Genomic DNA, 21,155 nt, shown 5'->3' on the forward strand with positions numbered 1-21,155 from the left:
GGGGAAGAGGTAAAAGGCCATTCATTTAGTTGTGTCACCTAAATTAAACCCGACAGCACTCAAGGATATTATTGAATGCTGAGGACAAGGCTGCTTTGCAGGGAAACGCGGAACAAACTAGATATATGTTACTGATGGCAAGTCATCCCACATGACTAAAAGTGGAATAGAAAAGTAAGTTACCTTTGGAGGTGGCCTAGCAAAATGGGCATAGTTTAATGGAGTAGGACAAGAGAAGAGGTTAAATTTAGAATGCAGGAGATGCAGTTTTGAGACTGTGTGCTATGACAGGACAACTTACCTCCAGTGCTTGGACATGTTACCATACCTTGGGACCCCTGAAAGCTGCTCGAGAGCCAATTTAAGAAAGCACATTACTGCCAGGTAACTTTCTGAGTCAAGCAACTTTAAGAAGAGCAGTGTGGCCTATTGAAAAGAGCTCAAGTCTGGGAGACAGAGGTGGTGGGTTCAAATCCCAGTTTCGCCACTTGTCTGCTGCGTGACGTTGGGCAAGCCGATTGACCTCAGCTGTAAAATGGAGATGAAGTCTGTGAGCCTCATGTGGGACCTGGACTGTGTCCATCCCGACTAGATTGTATCTGCCCCATTGCTTAGTACAGTGATTGGCACATAGTAAGCACTTACCAAATGTCATTACAAAAATAAAGAACTTTATTCAGGAAGAAGACTCTGACCACTGACTTCAAGGCATACCATCATGTCTCCTTATTTCAGCTCATAACCTTCTTTCGTCTTAAGCTAACGTACCTTGCCTGTTCTCATATCTCCCTCCTCTGACTCCTCATCCACACCCTCGATCTTGGAAAATCCCTCTCCCTTCAACTAAGACAGACCGCTGCTCACCCAATCCTCAAAGTCCTTCTGGAATCACAGGTCCACCAGGGGCTTTGTGGCCGGCTTCAGACGGTAAGCTAGGTCACCAGCCACTTCGGCGGGGCACAGAGCAGAGGACGAAGCATGCCTCCCTATCTTCTCCGGATGGTTGCCCCTTGGGACATTCAGAACAGTGCCCACACCAGACCTCTTTATCCAGATGGCCACACCACATGACCACATATGTGGATCCTCCCCTTCTTCGTCCTCAGAAATAAAAGTCTTTTTAAAAGGTTTAATCTTTCTTTTTTGTGTTTAAGTGGTGGGTAACTTTTCCCTTCCTCCACGCCCTGCCCCTCCAATTTCCTCAGGCCCCGGAGGCAATGGGGGAACGTGTGAAGCTCAGCTCTTTCTTCCCTTCCTCTGGGGCCTGGGCTGAGTTCAGGTCTCCCTGGGGCGAGGCAGGAGAGCTCAGGGTAGGCCAGAGTCCAGGATGGCCTATCTCTCCCTGGGGAAAGCAGCTGGGTGGCCTGAGGGCAGCTCGCTCCGTCCCCCTAACCTAGGGCAGGTGGGATGGAATTTCAGGATCCCCTCTCCAGCCAGCACGGAGGCAGCACAACAGTTGGCCAAGGAAAGGAGCAGCCGAAGAGAGGCCTAGTGTGGATAGAGCATGGGCCTGGATTCTCATCCCTGCCCTACCACGCGTCTGCCGTTTGACCTGGGGCAAGTCACTGAAGTTCTCTGTGCCTCAGTTCCCTCATCTGTAAAATGGGGGTAGGAGAAGCAGCGTAGCACAGTGGAGAGAGCCCGGGCTTGGGAGTCAGAGGTCATGGATTCCAATCCCGCCTCTGCCACTTGTCAGCTGTGTGACTTTGGGCAAATCACTTAACTTCTCTGGGCCTCAGTTACCTCATCTGTGAAATGGGGATTAACTGTGAGCCTCAGATGGAACAACCTGATGACACTGTATCTCCCGCAGCACTTAGAACCCTGCTCTGCACATAGTAAGTGCTTAACAAATACCAACATTATTATTAACAATGTAAGCCCCATATGGGTCGGGGTCAGGGTCCAACCCGATTTGCCTGTATCAGCCCCAGCACTTAGTACAGTGCCTAGCACACAGTAAGTGCTGAACAGATACCACAGTCATTATTATTATTATTATCTTCTCCAAGAGGCCTTCCCAGCCTAAGCCTTCTCTTCCTTTTCTTCCTCTCCCTTGTGTGTCACCCAACTTGCTCCCTTTATTCACACCCCCATCCCCAAAGCATTTATGTGCAGAGTTGTAATTTATTTATATTAATGTCCGTCTCCCCGACTATACTGTAAGCTCACTGAGGGCAGGAAATATGTCTCTTATATTGTTACATTGTACTCTCCTAAATGCAGTACTCTGCATACTGTAAACGCTCAATAAATACAATTGTCTGACTGAGTGACCTAGGATTTTCCAATAAAGGCTGAAAAGACCCACAGTAGTGGCTTTTGTTCTCTATTTGCTCTTAAAAGCCTGTTCCTTCTGACTCCTTATCTCCCTAAAATCCCTGCCCCTATTTTGCTTTGGAGCTGAAAATGAAGCAGCGAGAAAACCGCGCAGCCTAGTAGAAAGAGCACCGGCTTTGGAGTCAGAGGATCTTGCTTCTTATCCCAGCTCCACCACTTACTGACTGCTGTGTGACCTTGTGCAAGTCATTTCACTTCTCAGTGCCTCAGTTACCTCATCCATAAAACAGGGATTAAGACTGCGAGCCCTATGTGGGATAGGGACTGTGTACAACCTGATTATCCAGTGTCTACCCCAGCCCTTAGTACAGTGCCTGGCACATAGTAAGCACTTAACAAATAACATTATAAAATAAAAAAGTTAGCCCCTCTGGTGGATTGATCGACTGCTTGAATGAAACCTCTACAGCATATTCCCTAGAGACTGTTGCCCTTTTGTCCTATTTTCTCTCACTGGAATATGAAGAGAGTTCAGCAGCAGCAGCAGCATCACGATAACAATGATAATAATAATATTGTGGTATTTGTAAAGTGTTTACTGAGTGCCAGGCACTGTACTAAGCACTGGGGTGGATACAAGCAAATAAGGTTGGACACAGTTCCTGTCCCACCTGGGGCTGATAGTCTTAATCTGCTTATTATAACTTCATCTGTTCCAGGACTCAAATAATGAATCATAATTTTCAGAGGTCCGCAGGAGAGGGAAATCTGTCAAGAAAGAGGCAACTGTAGCTTTCCCTATTTGATTTGTTGAGTAACTTGAATACTTTCACACTTGAGCAATCCCTCTCTTCTAGCCTCCTTAGGATTTGGCTCTCCATTTCTCTGAAGCAATGGGGGAGAGGCACTTTCTTTTCTTGTCAATTCAATTCGAAAAGATGATTATTTTTCTTTTTCTTTTCAGGGAAGGAATAGGAGAGGTGAGCTGTTCTAATGGCTTGTCTAGTCAAATTCCTATCCTAGGAGAGGGAGGAGGCTCCCAGAGAACCATCTTTTAAGAAATATTTGGGGTTCTTGCCCTAATATGGAGTGATGGACACCAATTTAGAAACAAGAAATAGCCCTAAGCCATATAGGGCCAACTTGGCCTCACTGTGAATGCTGGGGCACAAGAATGATTTCTAGGACCCTAGCGATCTGCCATTTAGGCTGATGGTTAAGCATATCCGGTCTGCCATTGAATGGTGCTGCTCTTCTGGGAATTTGAAGATTCTCAGGGCCCCAGCTGAGGGGGCTTGGGAAAGCCGCAACCTGAGGGTTGGCTTGTTTGTTTTTGTTTGCTTTAGAATGGCTGTGAGCATTGTTGAGATGACATCCGATGTACCCAAAACAAATGGGCTTGGGGAACAGTTGAAGGCCCCAGACTTAATGAACTCATAGTCATTTACTGGAGAGCTACTTCCTTCCCGCCCATCCCCTCCCTTCCTAGCCCTTCCCTCCTCTCTGTCGCCTCTCACATTTTCTTTTTACTCTTTTTTTTAAAAAAATCTTCTGGCCTATGTGCCTTTTCTTCTGGTTTTCCCTGAGGGCCCAGAGCAAGGAAGTGAAACAGAGGATCTGGGTAATTAGTCCAATCATAAAAAGGAACTGACAGGGTTGGGGGTGGAGGGATATCAGAAACAGCCCGACCAGCTGGGGGAGGCCTCAGGAAAACCGTTCATCTGGGAAAGGAGCTTCCCAGCCGCTGGCCAATGGAACTGAGAATTAAGAGAGCGGAGGGGGAAGCGAACGGGAGACAGGATGCCTCTCTGGTGAGGCACCAGTCTGGAAGCCCGGAGACAAAAGTCTCATATGATTTGACCATTAAATTCATGGTTTCCTTTGAGCCAGTCTTTCAAGCTTCCGGTCTTCACAGCTATAAAATGGGAAGTCCACTTTACCTCACAGAGGGTTTTTTGAAGAAGAACTAAGAAAAATGATTCGCTTAGACTTATAAAACAGGAAGACCTTGGATTTGTAAAGAGTTTGAGAATTTTTAAACAGCAGGATAAACTTAGGGCTGATCTGCAAAGAACCAGTTGTGTAAAAATCGTATTTTCCTGGCAGGCCAATGTAAGCTCATACGGGGCAAGAAGCATGACTGTTTCAGCATGCGATTGATTCCTCATCCAACATAGCTCCCTAGGGCGGCTAAATCGACAGGTAGCTGTAGTTTGAGGTCTCTTTCACCTTGCTGGGGTTCAGAAGTAGCCTTTAACGGAAAAAAAAAAAAAAATCAAGCACAGGCATGTAAATTAAAGTTCACTTAATCTATTCTCCAGACTTCAGGAGGGACCACACCTAAACCATCCCCTTACAGATAAGAACATCCATTTTAAAAGCTTGTCTGAGAAGTCCCCACCACCTCCCACTGAAACTAAAGCTTTGAGTTGCTTTGAAGATCAATTAGATTTTCTCCACCCTTCCAACTATTCTTATTGTAACCCTGAACAACCTTTTCTGTGATTCCGAAGAATCTATTGATCTCTCCACTCCGCCCCCAAGCCCTCCCCCGCCCACCCCCCCACACACTCTGCTTACCAAAACCTGGAAGCCCCAGCAAATTAGCTAATTCTGGAACGCAGGATCTGCAGAAAGGCCTGACCACTCACCAAATGAGAGACCAACATCAAAATTCAAAAACACCGTGGCCTAGTGGAAAGATCTCAGGCCTGAGAGAAGTACCTGGCTTCAAAGACTCCACCAGTTGTCTGCTGTGTAACCTTAGGCAAGTCGCTTAACTTCTCTGTTGCCTCGGCATCTGTAAAAGGGGGATTAAGACTGTGAGCTCCATATGGAACATGGACTGTGCCCAAGATGATTATCTTGGATCTATCCCAGCGCTTAGTACAGTGATTGGCGCATAGAGAGCACTTTACAAATGCCTTTGAAAAAATGCTTTCCTTCCTGTGAAGGCATGAAAGAATCGTATCTACCTACTCTGTTGTATCCTACTCTCTCACACGCTTGTTTACCATGGTGCTCGGCACACAATGAGCTCCCAATAAATACCATACTATTGATTGATTGACTGATTGATTGATGAGGGACCAGTGCTCGATCTGATGTGTGAGGTGAGAAGCGGTGGGGATGACAGGATCCCTACCGCCAAACGGATAAAGGAGGAACCAATCCATCAGTTGCTTTTAATTAAGGGCTTATTGTGTACAGAAGAGCGCTTCATAATTTATAATTTGGAAACAATCCTCATCTGGAAAGGCACGTGAACTGAAGACCCATCAATTTTCCATTACTTCTTTTATAGAACAAGCAGGAAGCAAGAAACCCTGATAGATTCTCCAGCCTCATGAAATTCAGCCTGAAGAAAAAGCTGCCACTTTATGAGCTTAACACCTCTCTTCTTCTCCCTTTTATAAAAGTCAACAACAATGAACATTTGCTTCCGATTTAGAGGAAACTCCCCGCCTCCCGCCCAGCGTGAGCTGCTTTAAGTGCTGCAAGCTCCCTCCAAAAATCGAAGTCAGGCACTTGCTGAATGGGAGAGACTCAATTCTACTCAACAGGTTTAGGCTCACACTGTGACCCTGCATGGCTTCCTGCTATTCATATGTGTTACTTCCCCTTTGTGGTAATGGCTTGTGGCACTTGGCCAGAAAGCATTATTAATTTCAGAAGTGGACTGACAAACACAAACCCACAGTGAAACGAGAGGAAGTGGTGGGGGAGACCATCTGTCGGCTTCGGCAGAACAGTAGGAACTCAATCTATGTAGCTTCGAGTAGGAAGGCAGATTAATAATCCACAAAGAGGAAACTGGCTAAAATTATCCACAGACCATATTTTTTTTTTTTAAAAAAAAAAAAAGAGAGAGAGAGCAAAAAAGAAAAAAAAACCCAGCTCCTTGAGCTGCAGCTGGACAGGAAATTGCTAGAGCTGCTTGCAAATTTCCACTTTGAACAGGCACAGTTTAGGGAATGCCAGGAGCGGAAACCATTCAAAACTGGATTAACACAAGCCGCGTTTAACTGCAACCTATTTCTCCTTTCACTGTTCATGTGCTGACTCTGGAGTACTGGTATGAGCCACTGACTTGGTATTTTATTGCATTATGATTTTTTAGCCACTAAAGTTGTGTGAAAAAAACAGACATCAAAGGTTTTTCTGGTGGGTCCTTATTTTTGCCCATTTCCTGTTCCTATCTGAATGAACCAGGAGTCAAGCCACATACTACATATGCAATTTAGGAGAAAAGCCCAAGAGGCTTCCCAAGTTAGAAGATAAAAGTTGTTATATAAATGACCACGTGGCGGGCTAGCATGTGGTCTTTCTGAATTTCAACTTAGCATAGTTCTATTTTTGGTTCCAGGTTTTAATTGGAAGATTCATGCCATTTCCAACCTGGTCTGACAAACCGTTTTAGAACTTTTAAACCTAAGGAAAATAAATACATTGTGTAAGGTCGCACTGTAAGTGAGAGGGCCAATCGATCAATTGCATTTATTGAGAGCTTACTATTACTAATTACTACTAGTAAAAATAATTGTGGTATCTGTTAAGCGCATCGTCTGCGCCAGACACTGTACTAAGCGCTGGGGTGGAGACAAGCCAATCGGGTTGGACACGGTCCCTGTCCCACGTGGGGTTTGCGGTCTCAATCCCCATTTTAGAGATGAGATAACTGAGGCACAGAGAAGTGAAGTGACTTGCCCAAGGTCACACAGCAGGCGCATAGTGGAGTCGGCATTAGACCCCACGTCCTTCTGAGTCCCAGACCTATGTCTATCCACTATGCCATGCTGCTTCAGAGGACTGTACTAGACACCTGAGAGTGCACTGTAACAGTAATCTATTGGGAGACACATTCACCACCCACAAGGAGCTCACAGTCCAGAGGACCCGGCCTCAGAACATGCAATTCATGGGTAAAACTATCTTAAAGGAAAGGTCTCTCAGTGGGAAGGCGTTAGGATGCTTAGTTATCACAGATGAACTATTCGGTCGGTCTATTTGGGCCCAGTTTTCTCCTCATTCCCTTCGGGACAGTGATCTGGCCCATTTGAACTGGCGGTTTCAGATCAACCCATCTAACCACGGTCTGGTGGAAAGAGCACAGGCCTGGGAGTCAGAGGATGTGGGTTCTAGTCCCGGCTCTGCCATATAATAATATTGTTGGTATTTGTTAAGCGCTTACTATGTGCAGAGCACTGTTCTAAGCCCTGGGGGAGATACAGGGACATCAGGTTGTCCCACGTGAGGCTCAGTCTTCATCCCCATTTCACAGATGAGGTAACTGAGAGGCCCAGAGAAGTGAAGTGACTTGCCCACAGTCACACAGCTGACAGGTGGCAGAGCGGGGATTCGAACCCAGGACCTCTGACCCCCAAGCCCAGGCTCTTTCCACTGAGCCACGCTGCTTCTCCAACATATCTGTTGTGTGACCTTGGGCAAGTCACTTCACTTCTTTGTGCCTGTTACCTCCTCTGTAAAATGGGGATGAAGATTGTGAGCCCCATGTGGGACATGGACTGTGTCCCCCCGCTAACCTTGTATCTACCCCAGCACTCAGAATGGTGTTTGGCACACAGTAAGCACTTAATGAATACCACGATGATGATGGTGATTAAAGACACACAGGGACATTTGAAAGTCTCTATTGAACTTGAGACTGCAGGGAAGAACCTTAGCTCTTTCGGGACTGTTACCGACCATTCTTGAGCTGAGGCGAGCTGGCAACGTCCGGAAAGGAAGTAGGCACCGTCACCATCCTACTTGGTGAGTAAACCACTCTTCGTGCCACTCTTTGCAACTCTTCACTGAATGAAACCTTTGATACTTGGCAAGGAACCACTTTTATTTCATTATTTCCCAGGTGTTCTAATAAAAGAGAAGTGAAATTAAACTCCAGAAAAGGAATCGTCTCCCATGTGCCTTATGCAGTTGCTAAAATGTACTATATCTACGTGACCCTCTCATCCGGAACACAAAAGCAGATAGAGGACACACAGTGGAGATACTGGAAGATCACCTAAAAGAGTGGGAGGGCTCCTGTTCCCGACAAATGACAATCCCTTGATAAGGAACGCTAAACGAATAATAAAAACTCGAATCTGGCTACTGACTCCCTTGCTCCAGTCTCCCTGATAATGAGGGCACTCTGACAGGTGGGACTCAAAAATGCAGTAATGATAATAATAATAATTTTGGTATTTAAGTGCTTACTATGAGCCAGGTACTGTGCTAAGCACTGGCGGAGAGGAGGCGGGGGGGGGGGGGGGACTACTGGCAAATCAGGTTGGACACAGTCCCTATCCCAAGTGGGGCTCATAGTCTCGATGGCCACTTTACAGATGAGGGAACTGAGGCCCAGAGAAGTGAAGTGGCCTGCCCAAGGTCAAACAGCAGATACGTGGCGGAGTCCGGCTAGAACCCGGGGGCCTTCCGAATCCCAGGCCTGTGCTCTATGACCAGGCTTTCTCTCCAGTGGTCTGAGGAGTCACACTGCCGAGAGATCGCAGGGGGAGGAAGGGAGAGGGAAAAAAAAGCATGCTAGATTATCAATAGCCAAAATAGGTATTTATTAATAATTTAAGGTTTTAAGGTTTTACATTCTTATAATAAACTCCAGCGTAAAACTCTACACCACGAACATAATGGAGCAATTACACTCTCCCTTATTGGCAATCATGTGCAGTTCACCGGGTACCCATGCTCACACACACTTCCAGTTTATACAAAAAAGGAAAAAAAAAAAAAGCAACCAACCCAAAATATTGCATTTGAGGTGACTCTCCCTGAAGAATTTTGTACAGAGGTAATGCACTGTGTAGCACAGCTGAAAATTAAAAAAGTGAACACAAAAGTTTTCTGTGTTTAAAGAAAACCCTTCCAAGATAACACAGGTATATTTACAGAAAGGTAAGTCAAAGCCAAATTACATCAACCTGGAAAAGAGAATATATATATATATATATATGTATTTCATATATATGTATGTATATATGAAAAAAGACCGAGACAGCAGTCATCACACAAATCAGAGTGGCTCAAGTCTGTTCACGGGCGTTGGAACACAGGAGTTCCTCCTAGGAGGAACCTTAAAACAAGCAGGCTGCAAATCCATCCTTTGCATTCAGAAACAGCAAGCGAATTTTTATGAAGTGAGCCACGTAACCTTCGCTCTCCTCCCTTTGGAAGTTTCTTTTAGAGAGTTAAAAGAAAACACACACACACGCGCACACACAGAGCTACCTAATCGATGTCATTAAATATTTACAATAATTTAATTGAACGTCCGAGTTCTTAGCAAACCGGTGTGCTCCGGACACCCAGAGCTGAAACCTCTCTTTGGCTCCTCTAAATTCCAACACGAAACAGTCTTCACTGAAGACAATGGGCTCGACAGTCCTAAAGCAATAACGGGAAACAAGCAAACCAACCAAACCGGTCTTTGAACACTGGGCGCTCCTTGCCTGTTGCCTAGGTCCTACCCTACCCGTTTGGGAGTCCCTCCTTTTCCAGGCTCTGCAAAGGTAGGTAGGCTTGTGCGCACCGAGCAGATCTGCTGCCTGTGCGTTGGGTTCTTCCTCAGAGAACTGAGAAACTCTCTCCCTCGGCAATAACCAATTCCAGCCCTGGTAACCTCATCTACGGGGCACAGGCAGCTGTCAAAATGGACACCGGGTCGGGGGGTGGGGGGGGGGGAGGCACACACACACAGAGGAGAGCTGCCCTGGCTGGTGCCTTGTCAAAGAGAAGCGAGAGGAACGACCCCATCCGGGCCCTGGGGACCGAAGAGACGATTTCACGTGGACTGCAGGGAATCCACTTGAAAGACGTTCTGGTTGGGCGGCGTGGTGAAGTAGAGCTGCTGGCCTGGGACCCGGTTGTCACAGGGGCTGCTCAGGCCCAGAGTCCGCTCGAAGTCCAGCAGCTGGCCCATGAAGTTGAAGTTGGGGGAGATGTTGGACTTCTTCATCTTGACGATGTCGTAGGCGTCGTTCATGGACAGGTTGAGCTTCTGCATGAGGTAAGCCACGGTCACCGTGACGGACCGGCTGATGCCCGCCAGGCAGTGGACCAGAACCCCGCAGTTCTTTTCGCGAGCTTCATCTGGGGGCGACACACAAGGAGAAGAAAAAGGCATGAGATGGGGCAAAAAGTCGCTAATCGAGCCATCTGAACCTCCTGGGTTTCTTAAAAAGTCATGTGGGGTTGGGCGCGGGGGGGGGAGGAACCCACTTCCAATGGCAACTGAGGCCTGCGGACAGGAGAAACCGTCATTGGAAAAACATCCACTCTGGCGCACAATCACATACATATCTGAGATGGGTTTTTAAAAAAGGAGCCATTGTATTAAATTTCTGCCAACAACAACAAAAAAATCCTTCATGTGTACATTCTCTGCCCGGGCATGTGAATGTCAGAAACGCTGCAGTACGGTAGTGAATGCCTTTTATACAGACGAGCAGACTGCGAAGGTCTATTAAATTATTCTCCAACTGTTGTGCCTCGAACAATGAGGGTATTCAGGCATTTTAAAAGAAAGAGGGAAGTCACAGAGGACAGCCCATTAAGAGGAACAGGATGTCAACATTGCTTGAAAATGAGTTCCTTTGTAATAGGAAATGCATTACAATGCCTGGAGATTAGTTTCTCCGTGGCTCCCAGCCCGCCTTTCTTGCTGCTGCGCTCAGATGACCTACACTCCACTCTCACCGGTATCACCGGATCCTTCGACGGGATTACAACCTTTCGCATTCACCGCTTTCCAACAATTCATTTCAGGGCCTTAAAGGAACTCCCAGGCCCATTCAAAACTATTAAAGCGCAGCTAGAATCCCCCCCCCCGCCTCTCACCTCTCCGCCCTCCACCCCATGGCCCCCTTCCCCTGGATCTTTGCACCCCACGGTCCACTTTTCCACCCCTCCTAGCCCCCCACCTCCAAACTCCTTCCACTCCCCCTCCCCCCTGCCTCCGGGGGAAATACGAAACCATTGCGTAGCTTTCAGAAAACTGCCCTGGAAAGGCGCCAATGTTATTTCGTGGACTTCTACGCCACGTGCGCCATGTGCACGTTCTTCTCCAACCTCAAGCCAGAAGAAAAGGAAAGCCTAACGGTCTCGAAGGCCAGACCGGTTCTGACAGGGGGTGGTGGGGGAGGGAAAAACCAAAACCAAAAACGTGCGCATTCCCCGAGAGCCCACCGGAGCCCGGCCGTCCACCAAGCTAAGCGGACACCCGGGAGGGCGACGGAGGGCTTCGACTCGAGGAACGAAGGCCGAGATGTTTGTCTGTAGCCCTTCCAACGCCACCCCGGTTACATCGCGAGCCTCACCTATGAAAGAAATGGCCTCGGGGAAGAACTGCGACAAGTTCTGGCTCCAGTGATCGGAGATGGGGATCTGCTTGTATTTAAACTCGCCGGCATTCTCGAAGAGATTGGGCAGGTTTGGGGTGACGTTCAGGATATACTTGATGCCAAACTCTTCTAAAACGTCCAGGTTGGTGGAGTCTTTGGCACAGCCCAGGTAGAGGAAGGGCAGGATCTCCACGGGGAAGGAAGGCTGGTTGTTGGCCAGGGGGCTGCCGTCCGAGTCGGTGGCACTGTTGGGATCCCGGTCGATGTCCGATTCGATGTCGGAGGAGGAATCGGAACTGATCCGCAGGCCTCCCAGGCCCAGGACTGGCAGAGGGGGCGAGCCGCCACCTCCGCTGCTGCTGCTGCTGCTGCTGCTGCTGCTGCGGCTGCTGCAGGAGCTGTCTCCGGTCGTTTCACAGTGCAGGGCGAACTCCGCCTGGAACTTACAGAACCCACCTGCCAAGAAAAAGCAGACCAGAGGTGCCACCTGAGATCCACTCTATCTAGGTACCCAGGCACACTTTTCCTACAGTACACGTATGTACTATAATAATAACGTTGGCATTTGGTGAGCGCTTACTCTGCGCAAAGCACTGCTCTAAGCGCCGGGGAGGATACAAGGCGATATCAGCTCGTCCCACGTGGGGGCTCACGGTCTTAATGCCCATTTTACAGATGAGGTCACTGAGGCACAGAGAAGTGAAGTGACACGTATGTACGCGGGTGCACGTATCCCCGTTTAGACTGTGAACCCGTTACTGGGCAGGGATTGTCTCTATCTCCTGCCGGATTGTCCATTCCAAGTGCTTAGTACAGTGCTCTGCACCGAGGGAGCGCTCAATAAATACTATTAAATGAATGTATGTCTCCTCCCTCATCGCCTCTACCCCCTTCCCCTCCCCACAGCACTTGTGTATATTTGAACGTGTTTGTTATTCCAATCATTTTATTAATGATGTATACATATGATTCTATTCAGCTATTTTGATGCTATTGATGCCTGTCTACTTGTTTTGTTGTCTGTCTCCCCCCTTCTAGACCGTGAGCCCGTCGTTGGGCAGGGATTGTCTCTATCTGTTGCCGAATGGTACTTCTCAAGCGCTCAGTACAGTGCTCTGCCCTCAGTAAGCCTCAATAAATACCACTGAACGAAGGGATGAATCGGGGCGTCGTTCCCCGTTTCCCAGACAAGTCCAAGTCTTGCCACGGGCCGGGCCCACGCACACCCCGCCTTCCGCGGGATCGATCCATCGATCGATCGCATTTACCCAGCGCTTCCTGGGCGCAGAACACTCTACTAAGCGCTATGGGGAGACTACACTCGGAGTCGGTGGACACGTTCCCTGCCTCTAGAGGAACAGACACTGATCTCAATGAAGAAATCGTGGCTATGTGCAAAAGTGCTGGAGGGATGCGGGAGGGGGGATGAATCAAGGGTGCCAAACCCTGTGCAACGCGCTGTTTCCCAATCCTGAGAGTCTGCAGGAACACGGCGGGTCATATGTGTACACACACACACACACACATACACACTCACAGTCCGCAGTTATGCGACTTGCCTTTTCAGGAATTACACAGGCCACGCTATCACGCCCGCTTTCCCTTCTTACGCGATGGAGAGAAGCCCGAAAGCCGGTCCCAACTCAAATCCCCCCTCGGTGAGGTCCTTTTTTAAAATTGTATGTCCTTCCACCACCGTCTCCATCACTTCCACGCCCCCGTTCCCGGGGAAAAAAAAACCCCTTCCTAAAGATTGACCCTCCAGAGCGGGCAAGGACGAGGCCGGGTGGCGGGGGGTTTAGCCCCGTCCGACCGAGGGCAGGGGGGACGTTAGTGATCTACAACGACGAAGGCACGGTATCTGTCGAGCGCTTACCGGGTGCCCAGCACCGTTCTAAGGGCCGGGGTGACTACAAGGTCACCGGGTGGTCCCCACGTGGGGCTAGCCGGTCTCCATCCCCATTTTAGAGACGAGGTGACTGAGGCCCGGAGGGAGTGGGGTGGCCGAGCCGAGGTCACCCGGCAGACCTAACGGCTCTTCCCCTCTTCGAAGCCCTACCGAGAGCTCCCCTCCTCCAGGAGGCCTTCCCAGACCGATCCCCTTTCCCTCCGCTCCCCCTGCCCCCGTTCCCTACATAGGATTTATCGCCGTCTTTATTTTGTTAATGAGGTGCGTGGCTCCTTGATTCTATTTATCTCCACGGTGTCGTCTGGTTTTTCTTTTGTTCCCTTCTGCCCGTCTCCCCCGTTGAGACCGCGAGCCCGTGGCCGGGCAGGGAGGGTCCCTGTCGCCCACCTGTCCATCCCAAGCGCTTAGTGCAGTGTGCTCCGCTCGGGGGAGGCGCTCCCTAAATACCCTGGAACGAGAGCAATGAATGAATCCCCGGGCCCAGCTCCCCTCCCCGCCCCCCCAAAGGTCGTGACCCCTCCGCTTTTTCCCCGGGCGGGCAGGCCGAGGCCCGGAGGCTCACCTTCGAGGTAGAAGGCCCTGCAGCCCTCGTCCTTGAGGCGCTTGAGCAGGAGGCCGAGGACGGACTGTCCGGCCGTGTTCTCGTTCCACTCGCTGCTGTTGTGGTCGTAGAGGACCAGGGTGTCGGTCCCGCAGCGCCGCGTGAACTGGTCGCGGTCCTCGCTGCGGGAGAAGAGGGAGCGGACCGGCAGGTTGCCCTTCTGCAGGCGCCGCAGCATCAGGCCGGGGATGGCCACGTTGATGGCCGACTCGATGTGCGACGACTCGTAGAGGTCCTGGGCCCGGCAGTCCATCAGCAGGAGCCGCTCGCGGCCCCGCTCCAGCTGCTCGTTCAGCCACGACACCGTCTTACTGATCGCCATGTCGTCCGCCACCAGACGCGCGGGGCTCAACCCATCGATCATCGGCCCCCGGAGCCAGGGGACGCCACGCCGGGGCCGGGGCTATCTCTCTGTGTCTGTGTCTGTCTGTGTCTGTCTGTGTGTGTGTGTGTGAGTGGTGGTGGTGGTGGGGGGGGGTTCCCTACTCCTCACACATAAGCTCTGGGGGCGCCGGACTCTCCCTTCCCCCGACCACCCTCTTGCTCTCCCTCTCCTTCTTTCTCCCTGTCCCTTTCTCTCTCTTCCTCTCCCTCCTTCCCCCCTCCTTCTTTCCCCCTCTCCCTTTCTCTCCCTTTCTCTCTCTTCCTCTCTATCCCTCTCCTCCTTTCCCCCTCTTCCTCTCCCTTTCTCTCTCTTCCTCACCTCTCCCCTTCTCCCCCTCTCTTCCTCTCCCTCCTCCTCACCTCTCCCCTCTTTCTCTCCCTCCCTCTCCCGGCCGTCCCTCTCTTCTCTCCTCCCTCCCTCTCTTTTAATCCCTTCCTCCCTCTTCCTCTCCCCCTCTCTCCCACCCCCCAAAAGGTGGGCCGAGGGACCCCCCCACCGGGAGAGCGCGATCCGAGGCGACCTGGCGAACCCCCCCGGGCTTGGCTGCTGCCGGCGGGGCGCCGGGTCCTTTCCGTCGGCGATCTCTCAATGAAAGCCGTCCCGATGGCCCCCGTCCAGAAGGGCTCTTTCTTCTTGCCGACTGAATGAAATCCAGCGATCTCGGGGCGCTTGGGTCCGGGCCGGTGCCGAGGCGAAAGGACAGGCCGCAGATCCCTCCCGGGTTCTCCCTCGCCGATGCCGGGGGGAGAGTCGCCTCCTTCCTTCCTTCCTTCCTTCCTTCTTCCTCCCTCCCTTCCCGGGCCGGTCCTTTTTGGGGCCGAGGGTCCCCCGGAGCGGGACTCGCACACGCAACCCCCACCCCCTCCCTCCCTGCGCCGAGCTGCTCCTCAATGGATACAAACAGCGAGGCGGCTCAATGGATACATTCTCTCCGCCAGCCAATGGGAGCGCGGCCCAGGAGCTGTTGCCGTGGGGACGGGCCGGCTGGAACAGGTTGTGTTGATGAATTGTTAATGAGTTTGTCATTCACAAAAACGGAAAGGAATTTCCGCTCCGGATAAGCCGAGTGCAAACAAGCAGCGACAGCGGCTCGGCGGGAGGGAGGAGGAGGAGAAAGAGAAAAAGGAGGAGGAAGAAGAAGAGGAGGAGGGAGCACAGCCCATAAACCGGGGCACTGCGGGGTCTCATATTTCCTTCTGCTAAAGCTCACCCGTCCCCGGTGTATCGGAACTTTCCCGCACCCACGTCTCCTTCCTGCCTTTGGGGGGGCGGGGGGGATTAGACCCCAATCACGTTGGTATTTGCTAAGCGCTTACTACGTGCAGAGCACTGTTCTCCGCGCTGGGATGGATACAGGGTCATCGGGTTGCCCCCTCGCGAGGCCCGCTGTTAATCCCCCTTTTCCAGATGAGGGAACCGAGGCCCAGAGAAGCGAAGCGACTTGCCCGCAGTCACCCAGGGTGGCAGAGCCGGGAGTCGAACCCATGACCTCTGACTCCCAAGCCCACGCTGCTTCCCCGGTGGATGAACAGGAGAAGGAGCGTGGGGTCAACCCCGATAAAAGGAGAGAGAGAAGCGGGAGAGAGCCCGGCCGGGTCATTCATTCATTCATTCAGTAGTATTTATTGAGCGCTTACTAGGTGTAGAGCACTGTACTAAACGCTTGGAATGGACAAATGGGTAACGGAGAGAGACAGTCCCTGCCCTAATCGGGAGAGACGGACGGAGAAGAACAATAGCGATAAACAGAATCAAGGGGATGAACGTATTAAAACAATAGCAAATACAGTCAAGGTGATGTACATCTCATTAACAGAATAAATAGGGTCGTGGGTTCCAATCGCGCCACTTAGCAGCTGTGCGACTTTGGGCCAGTCGCTTCACTTCTCTGCGCCTCAGTTTCCTCAGCTGGGAATTGGGGGTGAAGACGGTGAGCCCTTCGTGGGACAAGCTCATGACCTTGTAACTACCCAGCGCTTAGAACAGGGCTTGGCACGTAGTAAGCGCATAACCAATACCAAAAGTATTATCATTATTATTATTATTATTATTAAAAGAATGGCCCGACCCCTCGTTTCTCCCCTCCCAACTCGAGCTTCTGCACCCCAGGGAGTTTTCCTTTAAGGCGATCCTCTCTTCTTGAGAAGACCAAGGCAGTTGCCCTTTGAAAGCCGTTTCATTCGGTAGTGTTTGAGCGCTTAGTATGTTCGTACCACTGTACTAAGCGCTTCGAAGCAGCGTGGCTCAGTGGAAAGAGCCTGGCTTTGGGAGTCAGAGGTCATGGGTTCGAATCCCGGCTCTGCCTCTTGTCGGCTGTGTGACTGTGGGCAAGTCACTTCACTTCTCTGGGCCTCAGTTACCTCATCTGTAAAATGGGGGTGAACAGTGAGCCTCACGAGGGGCACCCTGATGACCCCGTATCTATCCCAGCGCTTAGAACAGCGCTCTGCACTTAGGAAGCGCTTAACAAATACCAACATTAATTCATTCATTGGAATGTACAATTAGGCAACAGAGCGAGCCCATCCCTACAGAAAGTCGTTTGCTCAAACAGGGATCTGTTTTGGACTGGTGATCCAACCCTGCCCCCCCCCCCCCCCCAGGGACCGGTGAGGTCGTGGCTCACTGGAAAGAGCCCGGGCTTGGGAGTCACGGGTCGTGGGTTCGAATCCCGGCCCTGCCACTTGTCAGCGGTGTGCCCTTGGGCAAGTCACTTCACTTCCTCTGGGCCTCATCTGTAACAGGAAGAGTGGGGGCCTCCCCTGGGACCACCTCATTCCCTCGTATCTTCCCCCCCAGCGCTTAGTACAGTGCCCTGCACGTAGTAAGCGCTTAACACATTCTAACGTTATTAAGTGCTGATGCCCTTCGGAACGGGACAGGCCTCGCGTTAAGACGCAGCGTTTGGCAGAAGCCATCTGCGAGCCCGTGGTCGGGCAGGGATGCTCTCTAGCCGCTGCCGAACTGTCCGTTCCTAAGCGCTCAGTCGGCGCCCGATCAATCCGATTCGGCGAACGGGACCGCAAAAGGAAGCCGGGACGGGTGGAAAACGTTTGGAGTTTCCTAAACGTCACCGTCTAGAAAACGCGGCTTCCCCTCCGCCCCCGCAATGGGGGCGTTTGCTCCCAAGCCAGCGGGAGGCTGTCGGAGTCGATGTGTGTTTTTGAAAGTTAGTTACCCTTTTCGTAAGGGGCGGTTGGAAGGTTTCCGGCCCGTGGTCAGACACGCTCTCCTTCCTTCTCCTTAATCATCGCCGCACCGAAAGATCCGTCCTAACGGAGGTTTGGAGGGGCCGGGCCGGAGGGGCCACCCCGGCCTCACGTTAAAGGAGAGGGCTCCGGGGCAGCTTAACGCACCCAGTGAGCCCTCGATGAGGGCCACCGCATGAACGGACGCGTCTAACCGGCGCGTTCGTCGGAATGACTGCGGCCGCTCGTAGGAGGGGCGGAAACCCGCTCCTTGGGCGAAAAATAGAGACGTGGGGCCTCGCCGGCGGATCGCAGCCACTGGCTACTGTCGCGGGAATCGTGACTGGAAGGAAGGAAGGAAGGAAGGAAAGAAAGGCCCCCCTCCCCTCCCTCCCCTCCATCTCCTCCTCTTCCTCCCCGCCTTCTCTCCGGGTCCTGCTGCTGTTGCTTTCATCTAGGAGCCCCCCCAGATCCCCTCTGACCCCCCGCCAGGCCTTTGGGGAAAAAGCAACCTTTTTTCCCCTTCCTGCGGAACCCCTGAACCCGACTGAGTCTCCCCTCCTGCCTCCACCTTCCTTCTCTGTCTTCCTCCCCTCCTCTCGCCCCTTCTCTCCGACCTCTTCCTCCTCCTCCCTTCCCCCCCCATCCTCTCCCTCCCCTTCCCCCTCCTCTCTCCGACCTCTTCCTCCTCCTCCCTTCCCCCCCCCCCCCATCCTCTCCCTCCCCTTCCCCCTCCTCTCTCCGACCGCTTCCTCCACTTTCCCTCCCCCATCCTCTCCCGCTGCTTCCTCCTCCTCCCTCCAACCTCTTAACTCCTCCCTTCCTCCCCCTCCTCCTCCTCCTCCCTTCCCCCAGCAAGCTGGGGCTCGGAGGGAGGGGGTCCTTGCCGATGTTGTTAGGGAAAAAAGGAGGGGGGAGTGAGGAAGGGTTAGAGGAAGGGTGGCCCCCCACCCCCGGATGGTAAAGCACCTGGGTGGGATTGGGGGGGGGGGGGGGGGAGGGAGTTGCTGATTAAAGTCCAGACCTCCCCATCCCCAGCAACGTCTCAAAAAGCATAATCATCTTCGGAGCCTAATCTTCCCGCTCCACAACAACGAGAAAACCTAACGGATTCCCCCCCGCGGAGGGGAGCTGGGGACCCCCGCCCTCCAGGGGCCGGGGGAAACGGCTTTGTCTAGACTCCACGGCGGACACCCTTACCTAAACACCCACCGCTCATCAGGGCGGGAACGGGGAACCGAGCCCACGGGGATAATGATCGCAATTCCCCTATCCCTCATCGATTTTCACATCTATCTCCCTCGGTAGGCTGGAAACTCCTTGGGATTTTCCTATCCCTCTCCCTCCGTAGGCTGGAAACTCCCTGCGGGCAGGGAACGTATCTATCGACTCTCTCTCCTAATGTAATAATAATAATGTTGGTATTTGTTAAGCGCTTACCATGGGCCGAGCACTGCTCTAAACGCTGGGGGAGATACAGGGTCATCAGGTTGTCCCACGTGCGGCTCACGGTTAATCCCCATTTTACAGATGAGGTAACCGAGGCACAGAGAAATAAAGAAATGGTGGTATTTGTTAAGCGCTTACTATGTGCAAAACACTGGTCTAAGCGCAGGGGGATACAAGGTAATCAGGTCGTCCCACGTGGGGCTCACAGTCTTCGTCCCCATTTTACAGATGAGGGAACTGAGGCACAGAGAAGTCAAGTGACTTGCCCGGAGTCACACGGCTGGCAAGTGGCGGAGCCGGGATTACGAACCCATGAAACTCTGGCCCCCAAGCCCGCGCTCCTTCCACTGTACCACGCCGAATAATACCTGTGGCGTTTGTTAAGTGCTTACTCTGTGCCGGGCACCGTACTGAGCACTGGGGTGGACGCTGGGGTGGATACAAGCAAATGGGGTTGGACCCAGTCCCCGTCCCACGGGGGGCTCACAGTCTCGATCCCCTTTTCCAGGTGAGGGAACTGAGGCCCAGAGAAGTGAAGTGACTTGCCCACGGTCACACAGCGGACACGCGGCGGAGCCGGGATTAGAACTCACGACCTCCTGATCCCAGGCCCACCTTCTATTCACTTTGCCAGTGTACTGCCCCGGCTGCTCTGCACGCAATAAGTGCTCGATAAATACCATGACTTGATTATGAGTAATTGTATTATTCGTTAGGCCGTTACTCTCTGCCCGTCGCAGTATTAAGCACTGGGGCAGACGCAAGATAATCTGAAGGAATACAGGCTCAGATCCTGATGGGGCTAAATTTAAGGGGAAGGGAGTACACGCATTTTGACCCCATTTTACAGATGAAGAAACCGAGGCACAGGGAACTTAAATGCCTGGCCCGAGGTCACACGGCAGGCAGAAATTAGAACTCCCCTCCTCCTATTAAGACAGTGAGCTTCTCGACTGTGTCCGACCTGATTGACTTGAAGCTCCCCTAGAACAAAGCTCGACACACATTAAACACTTAACAGACACTGTTACTGTTAGCCTTATTACTATTATTATTATTATTATTATTATTAGGTTCCTGACTCCCAGGCCTGTGTTCTTCCCACTAGGCCACGCGACTTCCCAACTGGTCAGCTTCTACATCCTGTCAGAAACTGGAGTAAGCAAGGCTAAGGGTCCAGCCGAGAATGCTGGACACAGAAGAGCAGCTAAACCTCGTTGATTGGATACTTTTCTCCTCCCCCCCTTAATAATAATGTTGGTATCTGTTAAGCGTTTACTATGTGCAGAGCACTGTTCTAAGCCCTGGGGTAGATAGGGGGTAATCAGGTCGCCCCACGGGAGGCTCGCAGTTAATCCCCATTTTACGGGCGAGGTCGCTGAGACACAGAGAAGTGAAGTGACTTGCCCACAGTCACACAGCTGACAAGTGGCAGAGCCGGGATTCGAACCCATGACCGGGCACTGAGCCACGGCGCCTTACACAGGGACTGTGTCCTACCCGATTATCTGCTATCGCCCCCGCCGCTTAGGACAGTGACTGGTGTGGCGTAAATGGCTAACGGATACTATATTAGTAGTAGTAGTCAGTATCATTACAGCGGGGGAGATGATTATTATTGATAACATTGCTAATTATAATAATAAGCCACTGATAATAAAACAGTGCTTTCGATCCCACGGATGGAAACGTGTGGGGCCGGGGCTCCGTGAAACGGGTACCCAGGAGCGCGAGTGACGTTACTTCTTACTCGGACTTGTCCGACGGTCCGTTGATCATATTTATGGAGCATCTACTGCGGGCAGGGCACTGTATTAAGCGCCTGGGAGAGTACGGTACGACGGTAAACGGACGCGTTCCCCGCCCACGATGAGCTTCCAGTCGTAGTGGGACTTCCCCAGGGATAAGCGACGATCCATAAAGTAGCAGGAGGAAAAGTACACTCTTTCCTTATGGGAAGGGGGCTTTGGGGAGGCGGTGGGCT

The 21,155-nt window shown here is 51.7% G+C and overlaps 1 protein-coding gene across 1 annotated transcript; it reads right to left on the bottom strand.

Annotated features, from left to right (window-relative positions):
- Nucleotides 1-8,831: 8,831 nt before the first annotated feature.
- Nucleotides 8,832-14,729, bottom strand: DUSP6 (dual specificity phosphatase 6). Its single transcript, XM_029079476.1, has 3 exons — nucleotides 14,111-14,729; nucleotides 11,616-12,095; nucleotides 8,832-10,389 (listed from the first exon to the last, which is right to left on the bottom strand). Exons 1-3 carry the CDS (start codon nucleotides 14,511-14,513, stop codon nucleotides 10,082-10,084), a joined length of 1,191 nt encoding a protein of 396 aa, XP_028935309.1. The 5' UTR covers nucleotides 14,514-14,729; the 3' UTR covers nucleotides 8,832-10,081.
- Between the last annotated feature and the right edge of the window lie 6,426 nt (nucleotides 14,730-21,155).

This window comes from Ornithorhynchus anatinus, chromosome 14 (genome assembly GCF_004115215.2).
Source record: "Ornithorhynchus anatinus isolate Pmale09 chromosome 14, mOrnAna1.pri.v4, whole genome shotgun sequence".
NCBI classification, from domain to species: Eukaryota; Metazoa; Chordata; class Mammalia; order Monotremata; family Ornithorhynchidae; genus Ornithorhynchus; species Ornithorhynchus anatinus.

Excerpts from the sequence above, each read along its gene's own strand:
- DUSP6 (XM_029079476.1), bottom strand. The coding sequence starts at position 14,513 with ATGATCGATGGGTTGAGCCCCGCGCGTCTGGTGGCGGACGACATGGCG. Across the intron at positions 12,096-14,110 it reads CAGGGCCTTCTACCTCGAAG|GTGGGTTCTGTAAGTTCCAG; the intron begins GTGAGCCTCCGG and ends TTTTCTTGGCAG. Across the intron at positions 10,390-11,615 it reads CGAGGCCATTTCTTTCATAG|ATGAAGCTCGCGAAAAGAAC; the intron begins GTGAGGCTCGCG and ends TGTCGCCCCCAG.